This window comes from Hemicordylus capensis, chromosome 16, assembly GCF_027244095.1.
Source record: "Hemicordylus capensis ecotype Gifberg chromosome 16, rHemCap1.1.pri, whole genome shotgun sequence".
In the NCBI taxonomy this organism is placed as follows: domain Eukaryota; kingdom Metazoa; phylum Chordata; class Lepidosauria; order Squamata; family Cordylidae; genus Hemicordylus; species Hemicordylus capensis.
In genome coordinates this window covers 11,926,247-11,950,900 of record NC_069672.1, presented here as the reverse complement: position 1 = coordinate 11,950,900, position 24,654 = coordinate 11,926,247, and the positions used below count along the sequence as shown (strand labels likewise).

Here is a 24,654-nt window from a genome sequence, read left to right as displayed (position 1 = left end):
ATGCATAGCCAGCAGACCTAAGCGTCAGGGACGGAGCGTAGGTGTCAAACCGAGAGCCATCTCCTCCTTCTAGAGCGAGATTAGCAAGAACCCTGCATCATCACTGCCACAAACATGCTGTGATGAAACCCTAGCTTGATAGATAGATAGATAGATAGATAGATAGATAGATAGATAGATAATTAAATAAAAGCCTAGAAAGTGGGACTATCTGATCATTACGCACAATATTTCAGAAAAGAATAGAACTTCTAGGTTCAGGAGCAGTCTACCTCTGACCACCAGAAGGTGGGCAGCGGATGGTCATCTCCATAATGACCTGCTGGGGGCTGAGCCGGGCCTACACCAGAGCTGGACATCGGCCCTCCAGACTACAACTCCCATCATCCTTGATTATTAGCCACTGCTAGCACAAGATCAACTCTCTTCCTTGGCTTGTACGGACTGATGTTCTCATCCAAAAGAGCCGTTCTTGTGACTCAAAAGCCCAACGGGAGCACAACAGAGCGATGTCTCGAGCGGTTAGAAATGCCGGCAGCTTCCCACTAAAAGAGCAGCGTCAACACAGGAGGCGGCCGGTGACTGAATCTGCTCTGAGTCACCCGCATCCCAGAGGCGGTGTGAACCGCGGGCCTCGCGAGAGCAGGAGGGAGAGAATTAGACGCCGGGAAACTTCTCCTACCATGTTCTTCTCGTTGCCGGCCCATTTCTTGAAGATCTGGAGGGACTGCCCGGCGTGGAGCATCCCTGGAGTGGCAAAGACAACCTAGGAAGCAAAAGAAAACCTAGACCAGGCCTGCCCAATTCCAGCCCTTCAGCTGCCTCGCGGACTCCAGCCACCATCTTCTGCAGCCAGGGAGGAAAAGAGTGGCAGTCCAAGATCTGGATGGGGTGGGGCTGTAGCTTAGGGGCAAAGCATCTCCCGGTGGGGCTGGGAAAGACCCACTGCGGAGAGATGCTGCCAGCCAGTGCCCAAAACTCTGAGCTAGATGAACCAAGGGTCAGACTCAGGTTGGCAGATGCATAGACATCAGGCTTATCTATCGCTCGGTGGCAGAGCGTCTGCTTTGCATGCAGAAGGTCCCGGGTTCAATCCCTGGCAGCATCTCCAGGTAGGGCTGGGAGAGACTCCTGCCTGTGGCCTTGGAGAAGCTGCTGCCAATCAGTGTTGGCGGCACTGAGCTAGACGGACCAAGGGTCTGACTCAGTATACGGCCACTCCCTACGTTCCTGTGTGTGGGGAGCAAAGTTCTGCATCCCTGGCTTAGACCAGCCCCCTGGCCTTTCCATCTCCTCCAACCCCGCCACCAAGCCTCTGGGGCCCCCATAGCCCCCCTCGGCACGTACCATCGGCCCGGGGTTGTCAGCAAAGGCCCTGTCGAAGGCCTTGATGTGCTTGAACTCGAACATATTCCTCTGGACGAAGGTCTTGCGGATCTTCTGGTTGGTCCACGTGATGAAGAGCTTGTAATAGTGGTTGGCCTTCTCCGTCAGCCCCGTCGAGAAGTAGATGGGGGCCTTGAGGTTCATCCGTTCCCTGCGGAGGGCGGGAGGCGGGAGCTCAGCCAGCCCCCGGCACAATTTGGGCAGAGAGGAGGGGAGGGAGGGAAACCGGGGAGCTAAAACCTCCTTACCAGAAAGTCTCCAAGAGGATGCAGAGCTCCTGAGCACGACCGAGCGCAAACACCGGAATCAGGACCTGCGGGGGAGAAAGCGTGGGGCTAGAAGTCGCGTTCACAAGAGCACAGGCCGCGGCTGCATACTGAGTCCGACCCTTGGTCCACCTGGCTTACGACGGTCAACACAGACTGGCAGCAGCTCTCCAAGGTTTCGGACAGGCGTCTTTCCCAGCCCTACCTGGCGATGCTGCCAGGGGTCGAACCTGAGACCTTCGGCATGCAAGGCAGACGCTCTGCGACGGAGGGACGGCCCCATCCCCAAATCTTGGTTCTATCTAACTTCGCTTTTTAGGTTGTGAGCCCTTTGGGGACAGGGGACCATCTTACTTATGTATTATTTATTTTTCTATGTCAACCACTATGAGAACTTGGGTTGTAGAGCAGTATAGAAACATATTTGTAGTAGCAGCAGTACTGCCTACACTGACTGGCAGGGGCTCTCCAAGGTTTCGGGCAGGAGTTTGTCCCAGCCCGACCTGCTAACGCCGCCAGGGATCAAACCTGGGACCATCTGCATGCTAAACCTGGGCTCTGCCACTGAGGTACAGACCCATCCCTACCATGGCACAGTCTCACCAAGTATTCTTACTGGCGGAAGGAACACCACCTCTCGTGGCCGAATCGGACACATTTGTCTCGTGGCCGAATCGGACACATTTGTCTCGTGGCCGAATCGGACACAAATAACGTGGCTGAATCGGACACATAAATAAATTGAATAAATAAATAAATCTGTGGGGGCCACGGATGGCAGCGGAAGATCAGCTGTGAGTAGGTGGAATCTTCTCTCTGAGGAACCTCCTGCCGGTTTCTGCACAGCTTCAAAATTTCCCAGGGTGGCCAGAAATCCGCCCACTAGCCCATCCTACCTTCCCGCCGCGCTCGACCGTTTCGTGGACTTTCTTCAGGAAATCTCTCTCCCTGCAGCGCTTGGAGTCTCGGATGGTCGTGGCATAGGTGGACTCCGAAATCAGCAGATCGGGGCGGCATTTGTCAATCCAGGCGGCCCTAAGGAGAGAGACGCTGAGTGCTCGATGGTGGTTTGTGTTCCAACAGGAGACACCAAGTGCTTGATAGAAATCTGCTCCCGCCCTTACAATCCTTCTCTATGAATTCGGGCACAGGATGTTCTCCAAGCGTGCAGTGCAGGGTCCGTGCATTTGAGAGCCAACAAGATTTGATTGCAACATGCAACAGAGAACATGCAATGTTGCATAGTATTTAGGGGCCCAGCAAGCAACGAATTCCGTATTGGAGAACGGCGGTTTCAGATTTAGACAGAATCCAACAGCTGAGAGTGGATGTCGATGGTTTTTACACCAGGTTAGGAACACAAAAAGCTGCCATCTGAGCCCTGGGTTTTCCTGGAAATTGCTCAAGGCTTTTTTTGTGAGAAGAGCAACGGGGTTCTAGAAATTTGGGCTGGCCTCAGTAGCCAAGCCAAAATTTCTGCTTGCCAGGACCCAGCCCCTTTCTATATGTATGTGTACTTGGAAGCAAATTCTGCTGCGAACACAAAGCTTGCTCCCAGGTAAGCACACCCAGGATCACAGCCTTTGCTCTCAGCCGTGCACCACACCCCTGCATGGAGGTGAAGATAAATCCCCCATACCCTTCCTGAAAGAGCAAATTCCCCGTCTCTGGGATTCTCTCACACTTACCCTAAGTGTCTGTCTGGAGTCATGTTATAGTCACCCTGATGAAGAACAAAAAACAAATATATTTTTAGTGAATCACAGGCCGAGGGGAGGGAGGGAGGGATGTATGTATGTATGTAAAAATACGGTTATAGTTTCTTTCTTTTAAAAATCCTGGTTTAATATGAAACCTGGACTGAATGCAAACAAATGCTTAACACTGAACTTATGACCTGCCCTCGTGGTGCTAGGAAAAAAATACGGAGCTGCCGTATGTTGAGTCAGAGCCTGGGCCAATCTAGCACTTGGCTGCCTACACGGGCTGGCAGCAGCCCTCCAAGATTTCAGACAGGAGCCTCTGCCAGCCCTACCTGGAGATGCTGCCAGGGATTGAACCCGGGACCTTCTCCATGCAAAGCAGATGCTCTTCCACTGAACTATATTTTAAGCCCTAAAGACTGAGAGGGCCGAAAGTCTCCTCGGTTTTAAATTGCTACATTCCCATGCTCATCATGACAACCAATGGAAATGCCCTTTCGTTTAGGAAGCATCTCCATAGCAAATGGAATGTTAAATCCACGATTTAAGATGGGCCCTTGTCGTCAGCGACGGGGACGACGATTCAAATCCATTCGTCCAGACTGCAGGTAGCTGGAACACATCGGGCTCAAAGGGGAACGCAGAACGGTGTAAAAACAACAACACCAAAACTCACTTACGGTGTACACTACGGACTCACAGCCCACTTTGATCTGGAACATGGCCGCCCCGAGGACGTGCCCAGCGTAGTATGCCTTGATCTCCAGTTCGTCGTCCACCTGCAAATCACAGAACAAGGCAAAAAGAAATATTTAGAGTGTCATTAAGAAGGCAGAGTGATAAGAGGCCAGTCTGCTAGCCCAGGGGTTCTCGGACACGGTGGTGACCGGGTGAGTTTGTATATTTATTTGATTTATATACCGCCCTTTTGGGAAAGAGGAGTTTGGAAAAGAGGAGACGTGATCGAGGTGTATAAAACTAGTGGACGGAGAGAAAATTTTCCTCCCTCTCTCTCAACGCTAGAACCAGGGGTCATAGGAACATAGGAAGCTGCCATATACTGAGTCAGACCCTTGGTCTATCTAGCTCAGTATTGTCTTCACAGACTGGCAGCGGCTTCTCCAAGGTTGCAGGCAGGAATCTCTCTCAGTCCTGTCTTGGAGATGCTGCCAGGGAGGGAACATGAACCCTTCTGCTCTTCCCAGAGCAGCTCCATCCCCTGAGGGAAATACCTTCCAGTGCTCACACCTCTAGTCTCCCATTCAAATGCAACCACGGTGGACCCTGCTTAGCTAAAGGGACCAGTCATGCTTGCTACCACAAGACCAGCTCTCCTCTTTCCATGCCATGAAACTGAAGGGTCAGGAAATTTGGGACCGACAAAAGGAAGGACTTCTTCACACAGCGCATGATTAATTGATGGAATTCTCTGCCACGGGATGTGGTGATGGCCACTAGCTTGGGGAGCTTTCAAAGGGGCTTAGACAGAGCCATGTAGGACGGTCTATCCATGGCTACTAGTCTGGTGCCTGTGGGCCACCTCCAGCCTCAGAGGCAAGATGCCTCTCAATACCAGCGGCAAGGGAGCAACAGCAGGAGAGAGGACAGGCCTTCATATTTTGCCTGTGGGTATCCCAGCATCATCGTGTGGGTTAGGGCTAGGGTTTGCCTGACCCAGAAGGGCTGTCCTTATGTTCTTTCTAAAGTGGCTCTGGGCAGTTGTTGGACTACAACTCCCATCATCCCCTGCTGCAGCATCTCGGACAAACGAAGGCAGATTCGGGGCTGTGTGCGTTCAGCCGAGATCTTGCACGCCTGAACTACGCCAAGCGGAATAAGACACCCGTACCTGGACCGTCTGATGAAGGTGGACCGCCACGACTTTCTTCATGCAGTCTTTGATCATCTGGGAGGTGAAGAAGTTGGTCTCGCCCTTCTTGTCCACGGTGATCTTCCGGTAGTCCTCAAGGAGGATGGGGCAGATGGCCTTGGTTGGGTGAGTCATGTAGATGGGTCCGTCGTAGCCAACCATCTCACTGAAATACGGCAGGGCCCCGCAGTGGTCCAAATGGAAGTGGCTGGAAAGGGACGGAACCAGACAGACCGATCAGACCAATCTGTGAGGCGTATGGCCGTAGCTCAGTGGAAAAGTATCTGCTTGGCATGCAGAAGGTCCCAAGGTTCAATTCCTGGCAGCATCTCTAGGGCTGGCTAGGAAAGACCCCTGCCAGGACCCTGAAGAGCTGCTGCCAGCCAGTGCTGACAATACTGAGCTAGACGGACCAAGGGTCTGACTCAGTTTGGCAGATTTGTATGTTCATACTTATTGCTCTGACTTCAGAGAGAGAATGTAGCTCAGCGATCGAGCTCCTGCTTTGCTTTACTATACTACGGCGACAAATATTTATCTACCGCTTTCACAACCAAACATTCTCAAAGTGGTCGACATAGAAAAAGAAACAATACAGTAATAAATAATACGATGGTCCCCCATCCCCAAAGGGCTCACTATCTAAAAAGAAACATAAAGCAGATATCAGCAACAGCCACTGGAGGGATGCTGTGCTGGGGTCAGATAGGGCCAGTTGCTCCCCCGCTGCTAAATACAAGAGAATCACCACTTTAAAAGGGGCCTCTTTGCTCAGCAGCAAAATTTTGCAGATAGAAAACAAAGCTTAATATTAATATCACCCTTGTTAATATTACCTGATGATCACGCAGTCCAGAAAGTCAGTCAGCCTTCCATTCTGAGTGATGTAGGAGAAGTCAGGAAATCGCCTCTAGAAGAGATATTAGGGAGGGCAGCATTAATGCTCCGGCTGGGATCTGCCCTTCCTGGCCAGGCAGAAACGGAGCACGCAGGCACGAAACCCCCACAGCCAAGAAAATGGCCCTCCGTTGCAGCAGGGGAGAATGGGAGTTGTAGTCCAACAACGCCCGAGGACCCGAGTTTGAGAAATGATGCCCGTTTTTTTAAAAGGCACCAAGCCAGAGATGCAACCCAGCTTTTTCAAAGATAGCACTCCTAGGGCGTAAGTGCCACATTCCCACCACTGGCCACACTTACATCATCGTTATAGCCCATGTGCATCCCACAGTCCAGCATGACGTTTTTCCCGGCGATGGACACAAGGATGCAGCTGCGGCCGACATCTTGGCCTGCTCCTGAAAAAAAAACAGAAAGAGAAAGAAAGAGATAATTTTTAAAAGACGTTAATTATATCCTCTTAAAATCTTCGTAAGGCATAGGAAGAGGAACACAGGAAGCTGCCATATACTGAGTCAGACCCTTGGTCCATCTAGCTCAGTAGCGTCTACCCAGACTGGCAGCGGCTTCTCCAGGGTTGCAGGCAGGAGTCTCTCTCAGCCCTATCTTGGAGATGCTGCCAGGGAGGGAACTTGGAACCTAGATGCTCTTCCCAGAGCGATCCCATCCCCTAAGGGGAATATTTTACAGTGCACACACATGTAGTCTCACAAACCAGGGTAGACCCTGCTTAGCAAAGGGGGCCATTCCTGCCCGCTACCACAAGACCAACTCTCCATGTTATCATGTTATACTGAAATAGCAGTATAAAGCATAGCAGAGTGAGTTCAAATGAGGACGGGGGAAAGCTGGGTTGACATCAAGTGCTGCTTTCAAGCCCTAAAGTGCTTAGGATCAAGAGGTTCAAAGTACTGTCTTCTCCTGCTTGAATCTCCCTGGTCTGTAAGATCTTTTCTTACGGGAGGCTGGGGCAAAGAAAAAGGTAGAGCAACATTGCCTTCTATAAGGGAACGCTCTGAACAAATGAACCCAGGTGTTGTCCACTGTTTGGAACATCTTTGGATTTCTCTCTGTGTGTCTTCTTTTCATAAGGAAGCACATCCGTGGCTAAGTTGGACATCTGACGGGCCCTATACCCAAAGAACATCCACCAGTTCTCATCAGACGAAAGAAATAGGTGCCAGCTTTCACATTGCTTACCCAAAGGCGTGACTTTGATTTCAGGCATGTTTAAAAAGTCCCTACACCTCCAAATTCCCAGTGGAAGGACAGGTGTTCTAAAAATCCCATAAGAGTCGTGTCTTGATGGGGTCACTGTTTCAGCATCTCACATACAAGATTTTTCAAAAGTCCTGAAGAGACACAAGGAAAAGATGAATGCCACAAAGAGAAGCATCTGTAGTTTTAAGAATCTGGGGGTCGCTATCAATGTGTGTTCATCTTTCAGAAGGATACAACGGTTGAAGCTACTGTTTTAACACCCATTATGTCTTTTGGCATAACTACTAGGCCAGAAACTCAACAGGTGAAGCTGCTCTTGGTCCATGCTCAGTTTCATCTACACTGACTGGCAGCAGCTCTCCAAGGCTGCAGGCAGGAGTCTTTCCCCGGAGACCTTCAGCTTACAAAGCATGCAAGTGCTCTTCCCAGAAGAGCCTCATCCCTGAAGGGGAATATCTTCCAGTACTCACACACGTGGTCTCCCACTGAAATGCAAACCAGGGCAGACCCTGCTTAGCAAAGGGGAGCCCATTCACTACAATAATGCATGATTTAATAGTTATCATTACACCTCAGCCTGGGATGTAATGATCAATAATCAATCACTGAATATATTAAAATAGTAATTTTATATATTAAATTAAATATGAAAACAAACCAAATACACATAAATATTAAATCCTGGATTCCCAGGAGAACTTCCATGCACACAAAACTCTTCCTGCCAGACAGGAGTTTGCTTGGCTGGACGCCTCTCTGCAAACATCGCTGCAAGCCCCAAGCCACCTCTCCACACCCCCTAAATCTTAGCAATATGCTGCATGCCCCCCATGTCCCCTCCCGTCACCATAGCAACCAAACGACCCCCGCCCGTCTCCAAATACTCCCTCCACTTAACTACAGCGACCATCCAAGCCAGCGCCATAGAGAGCGACGGCTAGAGGGGCACAGACAAAATACATTTCCGGTTTAACCGGAAGTACAACACGGGGACCGTCTTTTCCCCTACGGTGCAAGAGACACGCATAGACTTGATGGCTAGACTGACAGCGGGGAGGGGGGCGCTTCTATATTCTCCCCTTATAACCCCGAGAGAAGTGAGAGGTGCCCCAAAGAAATCAACGGCGAAAAGCTAAGACGTTCCCGAGATAAAATCTTAGCCGTTGCAATAAACAGATGCTACATTAGGTGTGATATGGCTACCTAGGCTTTAAATAAAGGGTGAGAGAGGAACTGCCTCTTTTTGCGGCTGCCTTTTGTTGGAGTGAGGCACACACATCACAGTAAACATCCCAGATTCCCCCACTGATTCCTAGAGGCAATTCTTCTTTCCTCCGGGTTTGAAAACTGCGTGCCCGTATTTGAACTCGAAATCCCCCTTTAGTCGAGGAGGTGCGCCACTCTGTCGCTTTCCTTTCTCTATGGGGAAAGCGGCCCTGGCCTTTGGATTGGAACGGGGAGACCCCTACGTACTCCAGATTACACTTAATTTTTTTTTTAAAGCCGTGCCCATATGGGCCAGAGACTTGTGTCAAAATAATCAAGAACTAATACCAACAACAAAGACAGACGGTCCATTTTAGCCTTTCACCTCCGTCTCTCTCCCATGCGGGCAAGCGAAGCATCTGCGACTCCGCGCATGCGTACAAGGCGTTCCCGGCTGCCGGACTCCGCGCAGGCGCACCACTCCTCCACGCGGTCTGGTCTGAGGAGGCGGGGACTGGGCTCCTAGCGGACGCTCATTGGCTGACCGGGAAAGTAGGAAGTACAGAGTTTCTCAGAAAGAGAAGGAGGAAACGGTTGCTAAGGTGAGGGGTCCGTTGCTAGGGGCGAGAGGGAGGGGGGATGGGGAAGCGCGCCTCCAAGGAGGCGCCCCCCTCCCCTCAAGGGAGCGGGAGGGGCCAGGTGAGGGGGGAGCAGGGGCTGCTGGGGGGGCAGCAGACCCCCAATATTGGGGCTACTTATTATAATTTATTTATTATCCAGTGGAGCTTTACTTGAGAGGGAGGGCTGTGAGGCAGAGGGCCTCTATTATTTATTATTATGCATTAATCATCATAATCATCATCATCAATAATTAACACTGAGATTTTTGTAATATCAATAATTCATTGCTATTTTTGTAATATTACTATCATTATTATTATCATCCTCATCATCAATCATTAACACTGCTATTTTTGTAATATTGTCATTATATAAGTAGTAGTAGTAGTAACATTATTAATTATTGATATCAACTTCCAGGTCTCAGTGCTAACACCGCTGTCAAGACTGACAATATTTACAGATACGACAAATATTTATATACCGCTTTTCAGCAAAAGTCCCCAAAAGTGGTTTATGAGAGAGAGAGAGAGAGAAATAAAATGGTTCCCCGTCCCCAAAGGGCTCACAATCTTAAAAAAAAAGAAACGTAAGAGACACACCAGCAACAGCCACTGGAAGAAATGCTGTGCTGGGGACAGATAGGGCCAGTTGCTCTCCCCCTGCTCAATACAAGAGACTCGCCACTTTTTAAAAAGGTGCCTCTTTGCTCAGTTAGCAGGGACATCATCTGTGTAACCTGATTGTGATCCTGTTAATGAAACTAATACCAGTCTCATATTGTCAGTGTTCGTTACTGAAATTGACATTGATGATAATCTTAAAAGGGTAACACTGAAATTGACATTGGTGTCAGTGACAATACTAAATTTACCAATTACCAATACAGAATAGAAGATGGCCCTGCATTTCAGACGACCCCCTTTAAAAAAGAGGCTAAATACAGTGTCTATCAGTATTTTATTTATCGTTTATTTAATTTATACACCGCCTAACTCCAAAGGCTCTAGGCGGTTAGGATTATTTACCCCAAAAGGAACAGCACTCTAAATTTAAGACCACCCCACAGTTTCTAACATCAAAGAAATGGGGGGGGTAGTCTTGGATTCAGGTAAATACAGTATTCAGATCAACGATTATAACTTCAATAGTACTGTTCTAATATAAACATCAGTATCAGCATCAATATTAAAAGTTTCAATACTAATACCAGTAAAAATATAAGTATTCATATTAATGTTAATGATATTATCAGGGTCAATATTGATATAAGCTGCATTCACATATCCAAAGTGATCCTGCTTAGAGAGTTATCCAGGCTTGCAGAGCTCTGTGGAGCTGATTGTGAGAACGCACAATTTCTGAGCAATGCCGGTCAAACTGCTTTGGTTAACCAATATGGATAAATCGGGTTATCTATTCTGGATACATGCTGTCGGGCCAGGATTGCCTGGGAAATCTGCATGCTCACAACCAGCTCTGCGGTGTGCAACGATCCTGGTTAACTCTTTAACCAGGATCGCCGTGACTGTGAGAACACAGCCGTGATCTTGTCGATCTTAATATAAATAATATTAATATCATTGCTGTTAATATTGTTAACAGCAGCAATGTCAATTTCAGTATTAATATTGTCACTATCGAGAACATCAATATTCATATGAATATTGATATTCATTCATTCATTCATTCGATTTCTATACTGCCCTTCCAAAAATGGCTTAGGGTGGTTTACACAGAAAAATGATACATAAATAAGATGGATCCCTGTCCCCAAAGGGCTCACAATCTAAAAAGAAACATAAGACACACACCAGCAACAGTCACTGGAAGTACTGTGCTGGGGGTGGATAGAGCCAGTTACTCTCCATCTACTAAATAAAGAGAATCACCACATTAAAAGGTGCCTCTTTGCCAAGTTAGCAGGGATATTAGCACATCAATGCTAATATCTTTATTATCCGGGTTAATAACTATAAAAATACCAGAGGTATTTATTTAGCATATTTATTTTCCGCCCCGAAACTCATGTCTCTGGGCGCTTTACAATAAAACAGCACAGATTAAAGCAAACGTTAACACCATTTAAAAATAATGATGTATTCTATAATTAAAAGCCTGGATAAATGAATGCGTCTTGACAGCTCTTTAAAAAGCTATTAGAGATGGGGAGGCTCTTATTTTGTCAAGGAGCGCATTCCAAAGCCTCCAGGCTGGTGACAACTGCAGATGAACCTGCCCAGATTATCTCAAGAGGCATCGGGGCTCATAACAGAGAAGGATTCTCTTAAAGGCCCTCTTAAAAATTAACCCAGTCTGTATTCTCATGCTCAGAGCAGAGCTGCTGTTAACCCTTGTGGTCCGTTTCAGAGTTTTGCCATGGAAGACACAACTGACCTGAAGAAGGTGCTGGACACATTCAAGCGTTGTCTCAACGACAAGCAGGAAATCTTAATGGATCCTTACATTGCTGGCTGGAAGGGACTAGTTGGGTAAGGTCATGATCCTAGCTGGAGATCGAAGCAACCGGTGCTTAAAACTTTCCCTGCTGTCTACAACTGGGTGGGAGGCAAGGGGAGTCCTCCATGACAAAACATACCTGGTAGACTGTAATAGAAGCACCATGCATTTTGCCAAAAATAAATAAATAAATAAAAAATTAAGGTCTCTGCCCCAAGGGGCTTACAATAAAAAATCGACACAAGACAGACAAAAGAGGAAAGTGGGAGGAGAGAGGTACATGGGAGAAGAATATTCCCCAGTTTAATGTCTGAATATTATTTAATCTGATTAGAATATTGAGCGTGTTTTATCTGCACGACCTCTTAGTTTCAACAGAGTTTGAGGACTAGCACCTTGAGCCAAATGTTTGTGTGCAAAGTCACCTAATAGGCATTGCAGGGCTAGGAATGTTAATCTTACCTTTTGGCTGCAGACTGTGATTCATCTAGTCCTCAAGTCTTTTTTACTGTCCATCTAGCCCAGTTAGGGCTACTGTGTCTGGCAGTGGTTCTCTGGGTACTTATCTCCAGCAGCTGATTCTCAGCCCTCCTACCTGGGATGGTTTTAACTGGAGGAACAAGAAACAGAAAGCTGAGACTCTCTGCATGTTTAATAGGTCCTGGAAACAGGCTTGTATGCCTGTATCCGTTTTGACCTGTACTTTATGCTGGGTTTTGCCCATAATAAAGGTTGATTGATTGGAAACATAGGAAGCTGCTGCCTACTGAGTCAGACGGCTGGTCCATCTAGCTCAGTCTTGTCGACCCAGACTGGCAGCAGCAGTCCCATGGTTTTAAGCAGGAGTCTTTCCCAGCCCTACTTGGAGAAACTAGGGCTTGAACTGGGGATCCTCCCTACATGCTCTATCATTAGATGTTCTATCATTAAATTTCTCTCCCTCCCACACCATATAAGTTTTAGTGACTGTTTTATGCTATTGTTTTTATTGTGTTGTGTATTTTAATCTGTGTTGACCTTTAAATATTCTAAATTTTGTACACCGCTTAGAAATGTACGTGCCAGGTGGTATAAAAATGACAATCAATCAATCAATCAATCTATAAATCTCCACACCCCTCATGCGCAACAGTGTCGAGAGATGGAAACTTCTGGCACCCTGACCACTAGGCCTTTCTGCTTCCCTTCCCCGCCGTCACGTACACCCTTCTCTCTTCCCACCTAGGTTTCTCAACACCATGGGCACCATCTTCGCCTTCGTCTCCAAAGATGCAGTGGCCAAAATCCAGATCATGGAGAACTTCCGGAACAGCGACCAGAAGGCCCAGTACGTAAGCCTCCAGTCCATGGTGGACCACGAGCTGGGGCAGGGCTTGGTGGACTTCCACGCTCAGCGCGACAACCCCATCTCGGGGTGCCGGACGATCCTGCGTCTCCACCGCGCCCTCCGCTGGCTGCAGCTCTTCCTGGAGGCCCTGCGGACCAGCGGCGCGGATTCCAAGACCTCGGCGCTGTGCACGGAGTCGTACAACGCCTCGCTGGCCCACTACCACCCGTGGATTATCCGCAAGGCGGCCACCGTGGCCTTCTATGCCCTGCCCAGCCGGAACGACTTCCTGGAGAACATGAAAGTGGGCACCCCCGAGGAGGCGGTGGAGATGCTGGGGGAGGCCTTGCCCTGCCTCTACCAGGTCTACGACGTCACCGAGTCGCTGTACGCCAAGCATCAACTCCTTGATCTGCCGTAACAGGGCGCGGAATCCGAATCAGTGTTTCTCCGGGCGTCGCAGGGGACGGGCAAGCCCAATCGCACTTTCCCCGACTCCCGGCACCCGGATCCGTTGCTTTTTCATTCTCCGCTCTCGCGCGTAAACTGGGTTCTCCTATTGCTGTACCTTGGGTTTCTCCAGAGAAAACGGCCTGGGTTCCTCCGCGACGTTAAGGCCACGGCGTCCCGTCTCCATCTCCGGAGCTCGCTGGAGACTCAGACAGACAGACTTCTCGGGGTACGGAGGATTTGGGGGTCTTTCTGGCCGGCTGCTTGAAATGGTGTGCGCTGTCAATCACATGCGATTTCTTTCAATCAAGACACCACGGTCTTCCTTTCCAGATTTCCACTTTTAAACGGAAACTTCCAGAGCACTGATGTGTCCTTGTTTTGATTGTGTAACTGAAACTTTGGATTGCTCATTGAAAAAGGGTGGGGCTTCGCACAGGGCGGCATGTAGATCCTATCATTAGCCTAATTAGCTTAATGGCGTGTAGATCATGTCGTTAACCTGATTAATAATACGATTTGCGTGTTTAGGGGGGGAGAGAGGTTAGAATTCTCTCACTCTCAAACACACACAAATGGTACCGATCATGAATCCACTTTTTAATTTTTCCTTTGGCACTTGGCACAGAAATATCCAGCAACCTGATCCTCTTCCGAGTTACACAAGCTCTTTCTATGGAGAACTTAAGCCTGTGGGGCTGGGCGCCTGGAAAGAATCGGTCTACTGTATACCACTGAGCAAAGTAGTAGGCAAGGATTCCCTCGATCAAGTAGCAACCCAGCGTGGTTCCATGCACACAGCATCCCTGGTAGAGGGCCATGATGGCAGTTACTTGTGGAAAAAGCTATTGCCATTCGGGGATCCCCTCCGATATTAAATGAGAATGAACCCAACCGCAAAAGCAGTTTGGGCGATTTGATAGCTGGATAAAAATAATGGGTTCCTGTAACCGAAATAGGCTTTTAGGCTGCCATGTTCTATGCAGCGTCAGATACCACGTGGAAAATATCACTCTGTCTACACACTCCGGGGTCAAACTCCCCGCAAGCAGAAAGCTAGCATGCCAAAGACATAACTGGGCTAGAAACACTAGAAGAGAGCTGGCATGACTTGTCCCCTTAGCTAAGCAGGGTCCACCCTGGTTGCATATGAAAGGGAGACTAGAAGTGTGAGCAGCACTGAAAGATCTTCCCCTCAGGGGATGAAGCCGCTCTGGGAAGAGCAGAAGGTTCCAAGTTCCCTCCCTGGCATCTCCAAGATAGGGCTGAGAGAGATTCCTTTAGGTCTAAAGCTCAGGACCTTCCATCCAAGGGGGAAAGTGCTTAAGTAACTCAGCAATTAAAGGGGCCAGAGTTCGCCAATTAACTTGTCCCTCTTATTTCACTGAGACTTGTGACAAACGCTCTCTGGATTGGGGTGTGACGTCCCCACCCAGCAGCTTGTCATCGGTTTCTCAAAACATCTTAAAGCCTCTCTCTCTCCTTTACAAAGGTTTTTTTAAAAAAAAAAGCTGCCGAAAACCCACTCCACCCTGTAACTTTAAAATGCATTAATGACTCTTGGCTGCTAATATAAGACAATCCCGGAAATTATGAATATTGTGTCGATGTGTTGTTTTTTTAAGGGGTGTTTTTCACGATGTGGTGTTGTAACTTCTTTTTTTAAAATCCAAACCAGTCAAACCTACTTCTGCATACCTGGTGTCCTGTTTCCTGCCTGTCTCAATACATTCAGTATCAACCTCTCAGTGCCTTTTGGGGTGCTGCTACCAGTATTCTTTACAATGCTGCAGGTTTGGATGCATGTCCCGTGATTATATCTGAGATGTCTGTGTCTTATCACTCATGTTTGCTTGGAATGAAATAAAATGTCACCTGTTCAGCACTACAGGTAGCAGCGTCCTAGATTGCATTCCGTTAACAGCTCCGACACAGGTTAGGGGATCCAGCCCCGTTTGGATTTACATCAGAGCACAGGAAACTGCCTTCTACCGAATCAGATCCTTGGTCCATCTAGCTCAGCATTGTCAACTCTGACTGGCAGCAGCTCTTCAAGGTTTCAAGCGGGAGTCTCTCCCAGCCCAACCTGGAGATGCTGCCAGGGAGTAAACATGGGACCTTCGGCATGCAAAGCAGATGCTCTACCACTGAGATGCTTTGATGAAGCTGCCAAACGGAGTCACACCCTTGGTCCATCTAGCTCAGTATTGTCTACTCTGACTGGCAGCAGCTCTCCTGAGTTTCAGGCAGGAGTCTCTCCCAGCCCAACCTGGAGATGCTGCCAGGAATTGAACCTGGGACCTTCTGCGCGCAAAGCAGGTGCTCCGCCACTGAACTGAGGCCCCGTCGCTTAAGGGGAATATCTTACAATGCTCACATGTAGTCACCCATCCAAATGCAAAGCAAGATGGACCCTGCTTAGCCAAGGGGTCAATTCATGCTCACTATCCACATGACTACCTCTCCTTGGCATAGATATCCATGCTTTTCTTTTTCCATTTATTTATTTAAAGGGTTGCATCCTGCCTTTTGGTTCAAAAGCCAATTTTAACACAAGCAGAAGCGGCACAGAAGTGTCCACTGGCAGGCTTAACTCGCCTTAAGACAGCCCAACGGATTCTCTACATAAGTTTTCAATTGCTGGCGGGCCATAGGAAGTGGGCACCCAGTGGCAGGGAGTTCCACAGGCGGTGCCATGTGACAGAAAGGCTTTGGTAGTGCCTGCACCTTAATGTCAGCGCTTGGGTCACGGAGCAAGTGGCAAAGGTGGATAAGAAGGGAGTTTACCAGAGCTACGGAGGGTTGGAGACCTTTGGCCAGGTTGGCTTGTACGGGAGAAATCACAGAAGTGTTTCCAAGACTATCCATACGAGTTAGACAGAAGAGAGGTTCTCACACTTGGGGTCCGCAGATGTTGCTGGAGATAAGAACAGCCCTGCTGGATCAGGCCCAAGGAGGCCCATCTAGTCCAGCATCCTGTTTCCCACAGTGGCCCACCAGATGCCTCTGGGAAGCCCACAGGCAAGAGATGGGCATGTCCCCCTCTCCTGCTGTTGTTCCCCTGCACCTGAGATTCTGAAGCCTGCCTCTGAGCCTGGGGGTCGCCTATAGCTTTCAGGACCACTAGCCTTGGATAGACGTATCCTCCCTGAATTTCTCTAAGCCCCTTCTAAAGCCATCCCGGCTGGTAACTATCCCCGCATCCAGTGGCAGAGAGTTCCATAGACGAATGACGCACTGTGTTAAAAAAAAAACCCCACTTCCTTTTCCGGTCCTAAATTTCCTGGCAAGCACTTGCATGGAGCTTCGCTCCACCCAATCGCTCCACACCACCCATCGTTTCATGAACCTCGATCAGGTCTCCCTTTCATCGCCTTTTTTCACCAAAAAGCCCCAAATGTCCTGACCTCATAAGGAAAGTATTCTCTGGATCAGTTGTAGCTGCAGGTGAAGGGACTGTAGCCCAACAGCATCTGAGGACCCAGGGTTTGAGAACTGAGACAGAGCATCAGAGACCCTATCATCTATACATCTCCCGTACCTTCTGCTGGGACCCTCTGCATCTAAAAGCAGGAGTTACACCACAGCCCTTCCCTTTAGCCCAAAGGGGCACAGCTTGGGCCCTGTGGCGGATTTGGGGTGACCTCTTCCACCTCCCTCAGCCCCAGTGGCCAGTCGTCAGACATGATGGGAACTGTGCCCAACATCGGCAGGAGAGTGGAAGCGTCCTTGGGCCTGATCCAGCAGGGCTGTTCTTATTTTAAAGACAGAATGAGAGAGAGAGAGAAAGAGAGAAAGAGAGAAAGAAAGGAGAGGAAAGGAGAGGAGAGGAGAGGAGAGGAAGGAAAGAAAGAAAATATAAAGAAAAGAAAAGAAAAGAAAAAAGAAAAAGATTCACCATCTTAGGATTTAGGGAATTTTTAAAAATGTCCTTTATCATTTTCATGCTTTGTATGCCATTGTAACCCACTTTATGCTGGTCTAAGACCATAATAAAGATGATTTTATTTATTGGTTGATTTATTTGATTTATATACCCACCCTCCCAAAAATGGCTCAGGGCGGTTTACATTTGAGAGAGAGAGCAAGAGAGAGAGAGAGTGACCGACCGACCCCGCTAACTGAGCAAAGAGGCATCTTTTTAATGTGGTGGTTTTCTTTATTTAGCAGTGGGGGAGCAACTGGCCCTATCCGTCCCCAGCACAGCATCCTTCCAGTGGCTGTGGCTGGTATCTGCCTTGTGTTTCTTTTTTAGATTGCGAGCCCTTTGGGGACAGGGATCCATCTTATTTATGTATTTATTTTTCAGTGTCAAACGCTTTTGAGAGCTTTGGTTGAAGAGTGCAATATAAATATCCGTTGTCGTCGTCGTCGTAGAGAAGACTACACAGAGAAAGAAAGAGCATTGATGTGACTTTTGGAGAGAAGAACCAAGTCGCTTTGGAAGCATCTCCAAACGCGAGGCACACCTGCCTGAGGAACTGAAGGCTTTCTGGGACATCTCTGTTTGAATAAAAGCCACTTGGCGAGGAAGTGGCAGAGATTCAAGCCAGTGGTTTGCAAAAAAGTGCCCGCTCCGAACATCGCAGGACATTTGATTAGCACAGATGGGTGTCTAGAGGCCTCTTCGGCACCCATGCATGGGCACACACGCACGGCATATTTCCCTAAACAAATTTCCCAGGGACATTTCCCCTGGTCATTTATCAAGCAAAATATTGGGGGGGGGGGGTTTTCACCTGGCATTTTAAGTGCTTTCCCTGCGCCTTAGTGTATTGAAAGTGAGGGTGTCCACATCAAACCACTGCTCAAAAACAGCCATGTCTGGCTTGCTTCTGTTGGGCATCATTTCGGGCTGGGCTACAGCCCAGGAATATCGCTGCATGTCGATCCAGTTCAGAAAACCCGGAGACTATATCCTGGGCGGTTTGTTCCCCTTCCGAGTCCTTACCACCAATGACACCATCCGGACCCTGCCGGATGTTTACGAGTGCGAGAGGTAAGCAAGAATCGGGGGGGGGGGGGGCGCACGAGCCAAAGCTGTGATGCTGCAGCAAAAGTGGCGAAGGTCGTTTTAGAGTCGAACTTGACCCTGTCCCTGGTGTACTGGTTTTCCAAACTGTAAGCAGTTTTGGAGTATTTCAACCGCCCTTCAGGAATGTTTTGGGGTTGTATTGCAATTATCTGAATGTATGGATTGGCTCTCTGACTGCAGCTGGACTGATTTCAGGGTCCACAATAGCCTGCCCATGCTTTCTGTTCCCCACAAGCAATTCTGTACATTTCATTCCTTGCAGCTGTAACTTGAGGGAAGAGCCAACATCGGCTAGATTTGGATTTTTACTAGGTTCTTTCTTGAGTGCGAAGAAAGGAGGAATCGGGTCCGAGCCAAGCCCGTGATGCTGTGGCGAAAGTGGCTAAGATCATTATAGAGTCTGATTTGACCCTCTTCCTGGTGTGCTGTTTTTGTAAAAAAAAATTGTAAGGAATTTTTGAGCATTTTAAAATGTCTTCATGCTGAAAATTGGGACTGAATTGCGATTTTTGAAATATATTGCACAGCTCAAAATATTCAGAATGCATCGCGCAGCTCAATTTTTTTTTACTAGGCTCTTTCCTCCTTTCTACCCTGCATTAACTGCACATTGCACACCAACAGTACTCCTCCAGACTGAGGCTGCAAGGCGACACAATGCACACTCGCCTGGAGTCCGCTGCATTGAGCCGAGGGGGAATTACTCCTGAGTAAACATGCCTGGGATTGTGCTAGCCAAGGCTCCTTCCTCTGTGCAGACTGGAGCTTTCCCCGCTGGTCAAATAGCCACTGTGGAATGGGATCCGAAACGGGAGCGCTGCAGGGCAGAGTTTAAAAGTGTGTGGAACTTCCAGGTTTAGGCGCAGTATACCTGAGAATGTCAGCTACTCGGTACAGTCGACAGGGGGCAGTGATTGTCATTGGGCCCACTTGCCAATTGCCCAGAGGCATCTATTTGGCTAGAGTAGACAGACTTCAGTCCATTCCAGAATGATGATACGATACGATATTTTGTCGATACGATAATTCTTTCTTTGGTCACTGAGCAGAACCCCATTTTGTCCCTCGCCTCCTCCGCAGGCTTTATGCCGCCGGTTTCGTCTGGGCTCTCGGCATGATGTTTGCCATCGAGGAAATCAACAACTCCACCAAGCTCCTGCCGGGCATCCGACTGGGCTACGATATCTACGACAACTGTATGGAGCCCGTGGTCGCCCTCCAGCCTACCCTGCTCTTCCTGACCCAAAACGGCACCAGCAGCATCGGAGTCCTTTGCAACTATTCGGACTACCAGACGCGGGTGACCGCAGTCATTGGGCCTCACAGCTCGGAGCTGTGCATGGTGACGGCTAAACTCTTCAGCTTCTTTCTGATCCCACAGGTAAGAGCTATATTCTGAGATTCGTAGGAAGCGGAATTCTGTGGTCCGAAAGTTGGCTTCCCCCAACGAGCGCCCGAAACTTGGCTTCCCCCAACGAGCGCCCGAAACTTGGCTTTCCCCAACGAGCGCCCGAAACTTGGCTTCCCCCAACGAGCGCCCGAAACTTGGCTTCCCCCAACGAGCGCCCGAAACTTGGCTTCCCCCAACGAGCGCCCGAAACTTGGCTTTCCCCAACGAGCGCCCGAAACTTGACCTCCCTTTCTAAGCAAGATTCTTGGGAAACTGAATCCTGTGACTTCCCTAATAAATTGCTGCCAGTATAAATCCCAAGCCTGTGTTTCTTCCAGGTCAGCTACGGAGCCACGACGGAAAAGCTGAGCAATGAGGAACTGTACCCTTCGTTCTTCCGCACGGTGCCCAGCGACAAGAGCCAGCTGGAAGCCATGGTCCAACTCCTGCTCACTTTCAAGTGGAACTGGATCGCCGTCATCGGCAGCGACGACGAATACGGGCGCGAGGGCCTCAGCGTTCTCTCCTCCATGGTGGCCAACAAAAGCATCTGCATCGCCTACGAGGTGCTGATCCCGGCCGACGTGCTCGACCCTGAGCTGCCAGGAAGGGTGTTGCAGGCCATCAAGTCCATCAACGACACCAAAGTCAACGTCGTCATCTTGTTCTCGGTCGACCGGCCGGTCCGCGTCCTCTTCAAGGAATGCCTCCGGCTGGGCCTCAGCAAAAAGGTCTGGCTCGCCACCGAAGCCTGGGTGATGTCCGACGTGGTCACCAACGTGAAGGGCATCCAGGCCATCGGGACCGTCATCGGCTTCATCGTCAAGGGGCAGAAGGTCGCCGGCTTCAACGACTACGTCGCCGGGCTCTTCGAGCGGACCCGACACGACGGCTTCTGCGAGGAGTCCCGGCGGCAGGCCGAAGCGGTCAGCTCCGACGTGCTGGGATCGCAGTGTCCGCAGTGCGATTACATCTCCTTGGAGAACATCACCACAGTGCTGGGCCATCGGCAAACCTTCTCGGTGTATACCGCGGTCTACAGCGTGGCCCACGCACTCCACAAACTTCTAGGATGCCAAGGGAGGCAGTGCAAGAAGGCGGACGTCAAGTCGTGGCAGGTGAGGGGACATCAGCGGGCAGGGGTCTTAGAAGGCAGTTCTCTTCTTGCTTGGCTCCAGTTTTGCTTTCCATGTAGAAGGTCCCAGTTTCAATCCCTGGCAAACCTCTCCAAGTAAGGCCTAAAACCCAGGAAAGCTGCTGCCAGTCAGAGTAGGCAAGACTAAGCTAGACTAACCAATGCTTGACTCACTTTGCCAGCTTAATATGCTCATCTGGAGTGTCCATCACTTCGGGGCAGAGCCCTTGCATTGCAGTCAGAAGGTCCCAGGTTCAATCCCTGAAGCATCTCCAGACAGAGCAGGGAAAGAGCCCAGTCTGAATCCCAGGAGAGAGCTGCTGCCAGTCAGAGCAGACAATGCTAAACGAGATGGAGCAATGCTCGGCTCAGTTTGGCAACATCATGCATCCCAGACCTTCTGGGTTCCGCCAGACCGAAAAGGCCATCCCGGGCCTACTCATAGCCACGCCTCTGTCCCCACAGCTTCTGGAAGCCACCAAGGCCGTCCACTTCAACATCGGCAACCAGTCGTTCCATTTTGACCAGGACCACAGCATGAACACGGGCTACGAGGTCATTGTGTGGAGCTGGCAGGACGGCAAGCTGGAGTTCGTCACCCTGGGAGATTTCCACTGGAACCTGAGCATCCAAAAATCCCAGGTCCGCTTTCACACCGCTGACGGGAAGGTAAAGCAGAGAGAGAAAGGGGGGGGGAGTGGGAACCCCCCGCAATGGTGGCCAAATCAAGGGGGGGCCCGTGATTTTACAGCATTTTTTAAAAAATTCAAAGGCCCACTGCCCTGCCACATAAAGAGGAAAGACTCCTGCCTGAAACCGCGGAGAGCCGCTGCCGGTCAGTGTAGGCCGTTCTGAGCCTGATGGACTACGGGTCTGGCTCAGTACAAGGCAGCTCATAAAAAGGGACGGGCCTGTAGCTTGGTGGGGAAGCCCCTGCTTTGCATGCAGAAGGCCCCGGGTTCAATCCTGGGCAGCATCTCCAAGCAGGGCTGGGAAAGACCCCGGCCCGAAACCTTGGAGAGTTGCTGTCAGTCAGTGTAGACGACACTGAGCTCGGTGGACCAATGGTCTGACTCAGTATAAGGCAGCTTCCTATGTACTTAACACCGCACTCCCCTCCTGCCTAGGCACCGGTCTCCGAGTGTCTTACTACCTGCCAGCAGGGGCAGATCCGTCGGATGAAAGGTTTCCACCTCTGCTGCTACGACTGCATTGACTGTGAGCCCGGCACATACTGCAGCACCGCAGGTGAGAAAGGTGAACCCACCCCCCACCCGCCACTGTCCTCATTACTGGGAACAGAAGGCAGCAGCACTTCTTACAGACCAACCCAGGGTCTTTTTCCCCTCTCCAGGTCAAATTGCCATCAAATTGCATGCACTCCCCTCATCCCTATTTGCTAGAGAGACAATACCCCATTATCTGTTCCCTGCTCCTCTCTGGGTGGAGATTTGGGGGGGGGGTCCCCTTTGCAGAGCATGAGCGTGTGGCTTACTAGCCCTCACCTCGGCTGCCTGCCCTTGGCCTCCAGGAGCGAAATTTCTCAACAGGCGGGGTAAGGACACCATCTTCACTACATCGTGCATGTGCGCCAAGGAGAGCGCATGACCGTTTAGGCACCATGGACGGTACAGCACTTCCCATTTTGCCCAGAAGGTGCTGAGACAAGCCCATTTTGGATGAGAAAGAACTTAATTGTATTCTAATTCGCTCCTAGGAGAATTAGGTTTATGCTTGTTGGTCTTGAAACATGCCGTCTCTCTATCTAACAAATGCAGAGAGCATAGATCCCCAAATACAATGCCTCTCCCGGCCAAAACAGCCTGGATAGGGCCAGTTACTCTCCCCCTGCTAAATAAAGAGAATCACCATGTTAAAAAGGTGCCTCTTTTGCCCAGTTAGCAGGGGGCAAAACAAACAAAATAAAAAATAAATGAAAACAAATAAATGAAAACAAATAAATGAAAAGAACAACCCCCCCCCAAACCACCACATGGATAAGGTTGGGGCACAGATGGGTTTCCTGTGGCAGGCAGTTCCGCAGCCTCGTTTCTGGCACAGCGCCCTCTTAAAAGCCACCGCCGACCCAGTCTTTCTGGCCGCTTCCTTGCAGAGGACTCCACGTGCAAAGAATGCCCGGTGCGCCAGTGGTCCCCCAAGCGGAGCACGCAATGTTACGACCGCACCGAGAAGTACTTCTTCTGGCTGGAACCCCTGGCCCTCGTCCTACTGGCTCTCCTGCTCCTCGCCTTCACCCTCACCAGCTTGGCGGGGGCGCTCTTCCTGAAGAACCTCCACACGCCCGCGGTCCAGGCCGCCGGGGGCAGCATGGCCCTCCTGGCCCTGTTCTGCCTGGCCCTGATGTGCGTGGCCGCTGGCCTCTACGTTGGCAAGCCCAGCCCGGCCGTCTGCGCCATGCAACAGCCGGCCTTCGTCCTGAGCCTCAACCCCTGCTTCTCCACCATCGCGGTGAAGGCCCTCCAGATCACCCTGGCCCACGACTTCGCCGGCAGCCGGCGGAACTCCCTGCACGCGCTCATCCAGCGGCGGCCCTGGGCCATCGTGGCCCTGTGCTTCCTGGCCGAAAGCGCGCTTTGCTTCTGGTATGTCTACGCCTCCCCGCCGCTCCTGGTCCGGAATTACAAGCTGCTGGCCACGCAGGTCCTCATCCAGTGCCAGATCCAGTCGTGGGCGGCCTTTGCCCTGATCCACGGCGGCATCGCCTGCTTGGCCTTCGCGTCCTTCCTGTGCACCTTCATGGCGCAGACGCCGGCCAAGAAGTACAACCTGGCCCGCAGCATCACCTTTGCCATGCTGGCCTACTTCGTCGCCTGGATCTTCTTCATCCCCACCTACACCTCCGTGCGGCAGGAGTTCCAGCCGGCCACCCAGATGGCGGTCATGCTCCTGTGCGCCGCGGGGCTCCTGGCCGCCTTCTACCTCCCCAAATGCTACATCCTCCGCTTCAAGCCCGAGTGGAACACGGTGGACCGTTTCCAGGATTACACCCAAGAGAGGCCGCAGGGGAAAGATTCCCAAGATTAGACCCGCAAGATGCAGCGGCGGGGAGTGGACCCACGGTGCGGCTCGTGTTACAGCCGCTTGGGGACGGCTTTTGCGATAGAAAGGTCTCCCAACCTACATAGGAAACTGCTTTAGACGGAGTCCGTTCATTAGTCCATCTAGCTTAGGATTGCCTACACGGACGGGCAGCAGCTGAGCGACAGATAATCCTGGAAGATATAGAGCTGCCAGACAGAGTCAGAGCCTCAGTCCATCTAGCTCAGTATTGCCTACACAGACCGGCAGCAACTGAGCTACAGATAATCCTGGAAGATATAGAGCTGCCAGACAGAGTCAGAGCCTCAGTCCATCTAGCTCAGTATTACCTACACAGACCGGCAGCAACTGAGCTACAGATAATCCTGGAAGATATAGAGCTGCCAGACAGAGTCAGAGCCTCAGTCCATCTAGCTCAGTATTACCTACACAGACCGGCAGCAACTGAGCTACAGATAATCCTGGAAGATATAGAGCTGCCAGACAGAGTCAGAGCCTCAGTCCATCTAGCTCAGTATTACCTACACAGACTGGCAGCAACTGAGCTACAGATAATCCTGGGAAATATAGCGCTGCCAAACCAAGTCAGAGCCCCGGTCTAGCTAGCTCTGTTTTGCTGAAACTGAC

The 24,654-nt window shown here is 50.2% G+C and overlaps 3 protein-coding genes across 9 annotated transcripts in view; 2 read left to right on the top strand and 1 right to left on the bottom strand.

Moving 5' to 3' along the window:
- Positions 1-24,654, bottom strand: part of INTS11 (integrator complex subunit 11) — a 44,797-nt gene that overhangs the window by 14,364 nt on the left and 5,779 nt on the right. Inside the window, exons 3-14 of one of the 6 annotated variants that reach the window (XM_053281469.1) lie at positions 12,093-12,240; positions 8,898-9,089; positions 7,323-7,474; positions 6,423-6,520; positions 6,062-6,135; positions 5,205-5,433; positions 4,036-4,134; positions 3,341-3,375; positions 2,549-2,687; positions 1,635-1,699; positions 1,348-1,537; positions 683-766 (exon numbers count right to left, since the gene is read on the bottom strand). In XM_053281469.1, the coding sequence (XP_053137444.1) occupies positions 683-766; positions 1,348-1,537; positions 1,635-1,699; positions 2,549-2,687; positions 3,341-3,375; positions 4,036-4,134; positions 5,205-5,433; positions 6,062-6,135; positions 6,423-6,520; positions 7,323-7,350 (1,041 nt within the window). In that variant the 5' untranslated portion in view covers positions 7,351-7,474; positions 8,898-9,089; positions 12,093-12,240. Of the gene's footprint in view, positions 1-682; positions 767-1,347; positions 1,538-1,634; positions 1,700-2,548; positions 2,688-3,340; positions 3,376-4,035; positions 4,135-5,204; positions 5,434-6,061; positions 6,136-6,422; positions 6,521-7,322; positions 7,477-8,242; positions 8,318-8,897; positions 9,090-12,092; positions 12,241-24,654 lie in introns of those variants that run through there. The other 5 variants (XM_053281466.1, XM_053281467.1, XM_053281468.1 and 2 more) reach the window with 5 other exon arrangements.
- CPTP (ceramide-1-phosphate transfer protein) lies at positions 9,062-15,295 on the top strand. Of its 2 annotated transcripts, none has more exons than XM_053281474.1 (3): positions 9,062-9,151; positions 11,541-11,662; positions 12,856-15,295. In XM_053281474.1, exons 2-3 carry the CDS (start codon positions 11,550-11,552, stop codon positions 13,376-13,378), a joined length of 636 nt encoding a protein of 211 aa, XP_053137449.1. In that variant the 5' UTR covers positions 9,062-9,151; positions 11,541-11,549; the 3' UTR covers positions 13,379-15,295. The 2 variants fall into 2 exon arrangements, with proteins under 2 accessions (XP_053137449.1, XP_053137448.1); XM_053281473.1 differs by lacking the exon at positions 9,062-9,151 and adding an exon at positions 9,171-9,248.
- Positions 18,228-24,012, top strand: TAS1R3 (taste 1 receptor member 3). Its single transcript, XM_053281465.1, has 6 exons — positions 18,228-18,406; positions 19,523-19,823; positions 20,171-20,950; positions 21,433-21,636; positions 22,095-22,215; positions 23,081-24,012. Exons 1-6 carry the CDS (start codon positions 18,228-18,230, stop codon positions 24,010-24,012), a joined length of 2,517 nt encoding a protein of 838 aa, XP_053137440.1.

Excerpts from the sequence above, each read along its gene's own strand:
- TAS1R3 (XM_053281465.1), top strand. The coding sequence starts at position 18,228 with ATGTCTGGCTTGCTTCTGTTGGGCATCATTTCGGGCTGGGCTACAGCC. Across the intron at positions 18,407-19,522 it reads GATGTTTACGAGTGCGAGAG|GCTTTATGCCGCCGGTTTCG; the intron begins GTAAGCAAGAAT and ends CCTCCTCCGCAG. Across the intron at positions 21,637-22,094 it reads TTCACACCGCTGACGGGAAG|GCACCGGTCTCCGAGTGTCT; the intron begins GTAAAGCAGAGA and ends CCTCCTGCCTAG.
- CPTP (XM_053281473.1), top strand. The coding sequence starts at position 9,189 with ATGGGGAAGCGCGCCTCCAAGGAGGCGCCCCCCTCCCCTCAAGGGAGC. Across the intron at positions 9,249-11,540 it reads AAGGGAGCGGGAGGGGCCAG|AGTTTTGCCATGGAAGACAC; the intron begins GTGAGGGGGGAG and ends GGTCCGTTTCAG. Across the intron at positions 11,663-12,855 it reads GGCTGGAAGGGACTAGTTGG|GTTTCTCAACACCATGGGCA; the intron begins GTAAGGTCATGA and ends CTTCCCACCTAG.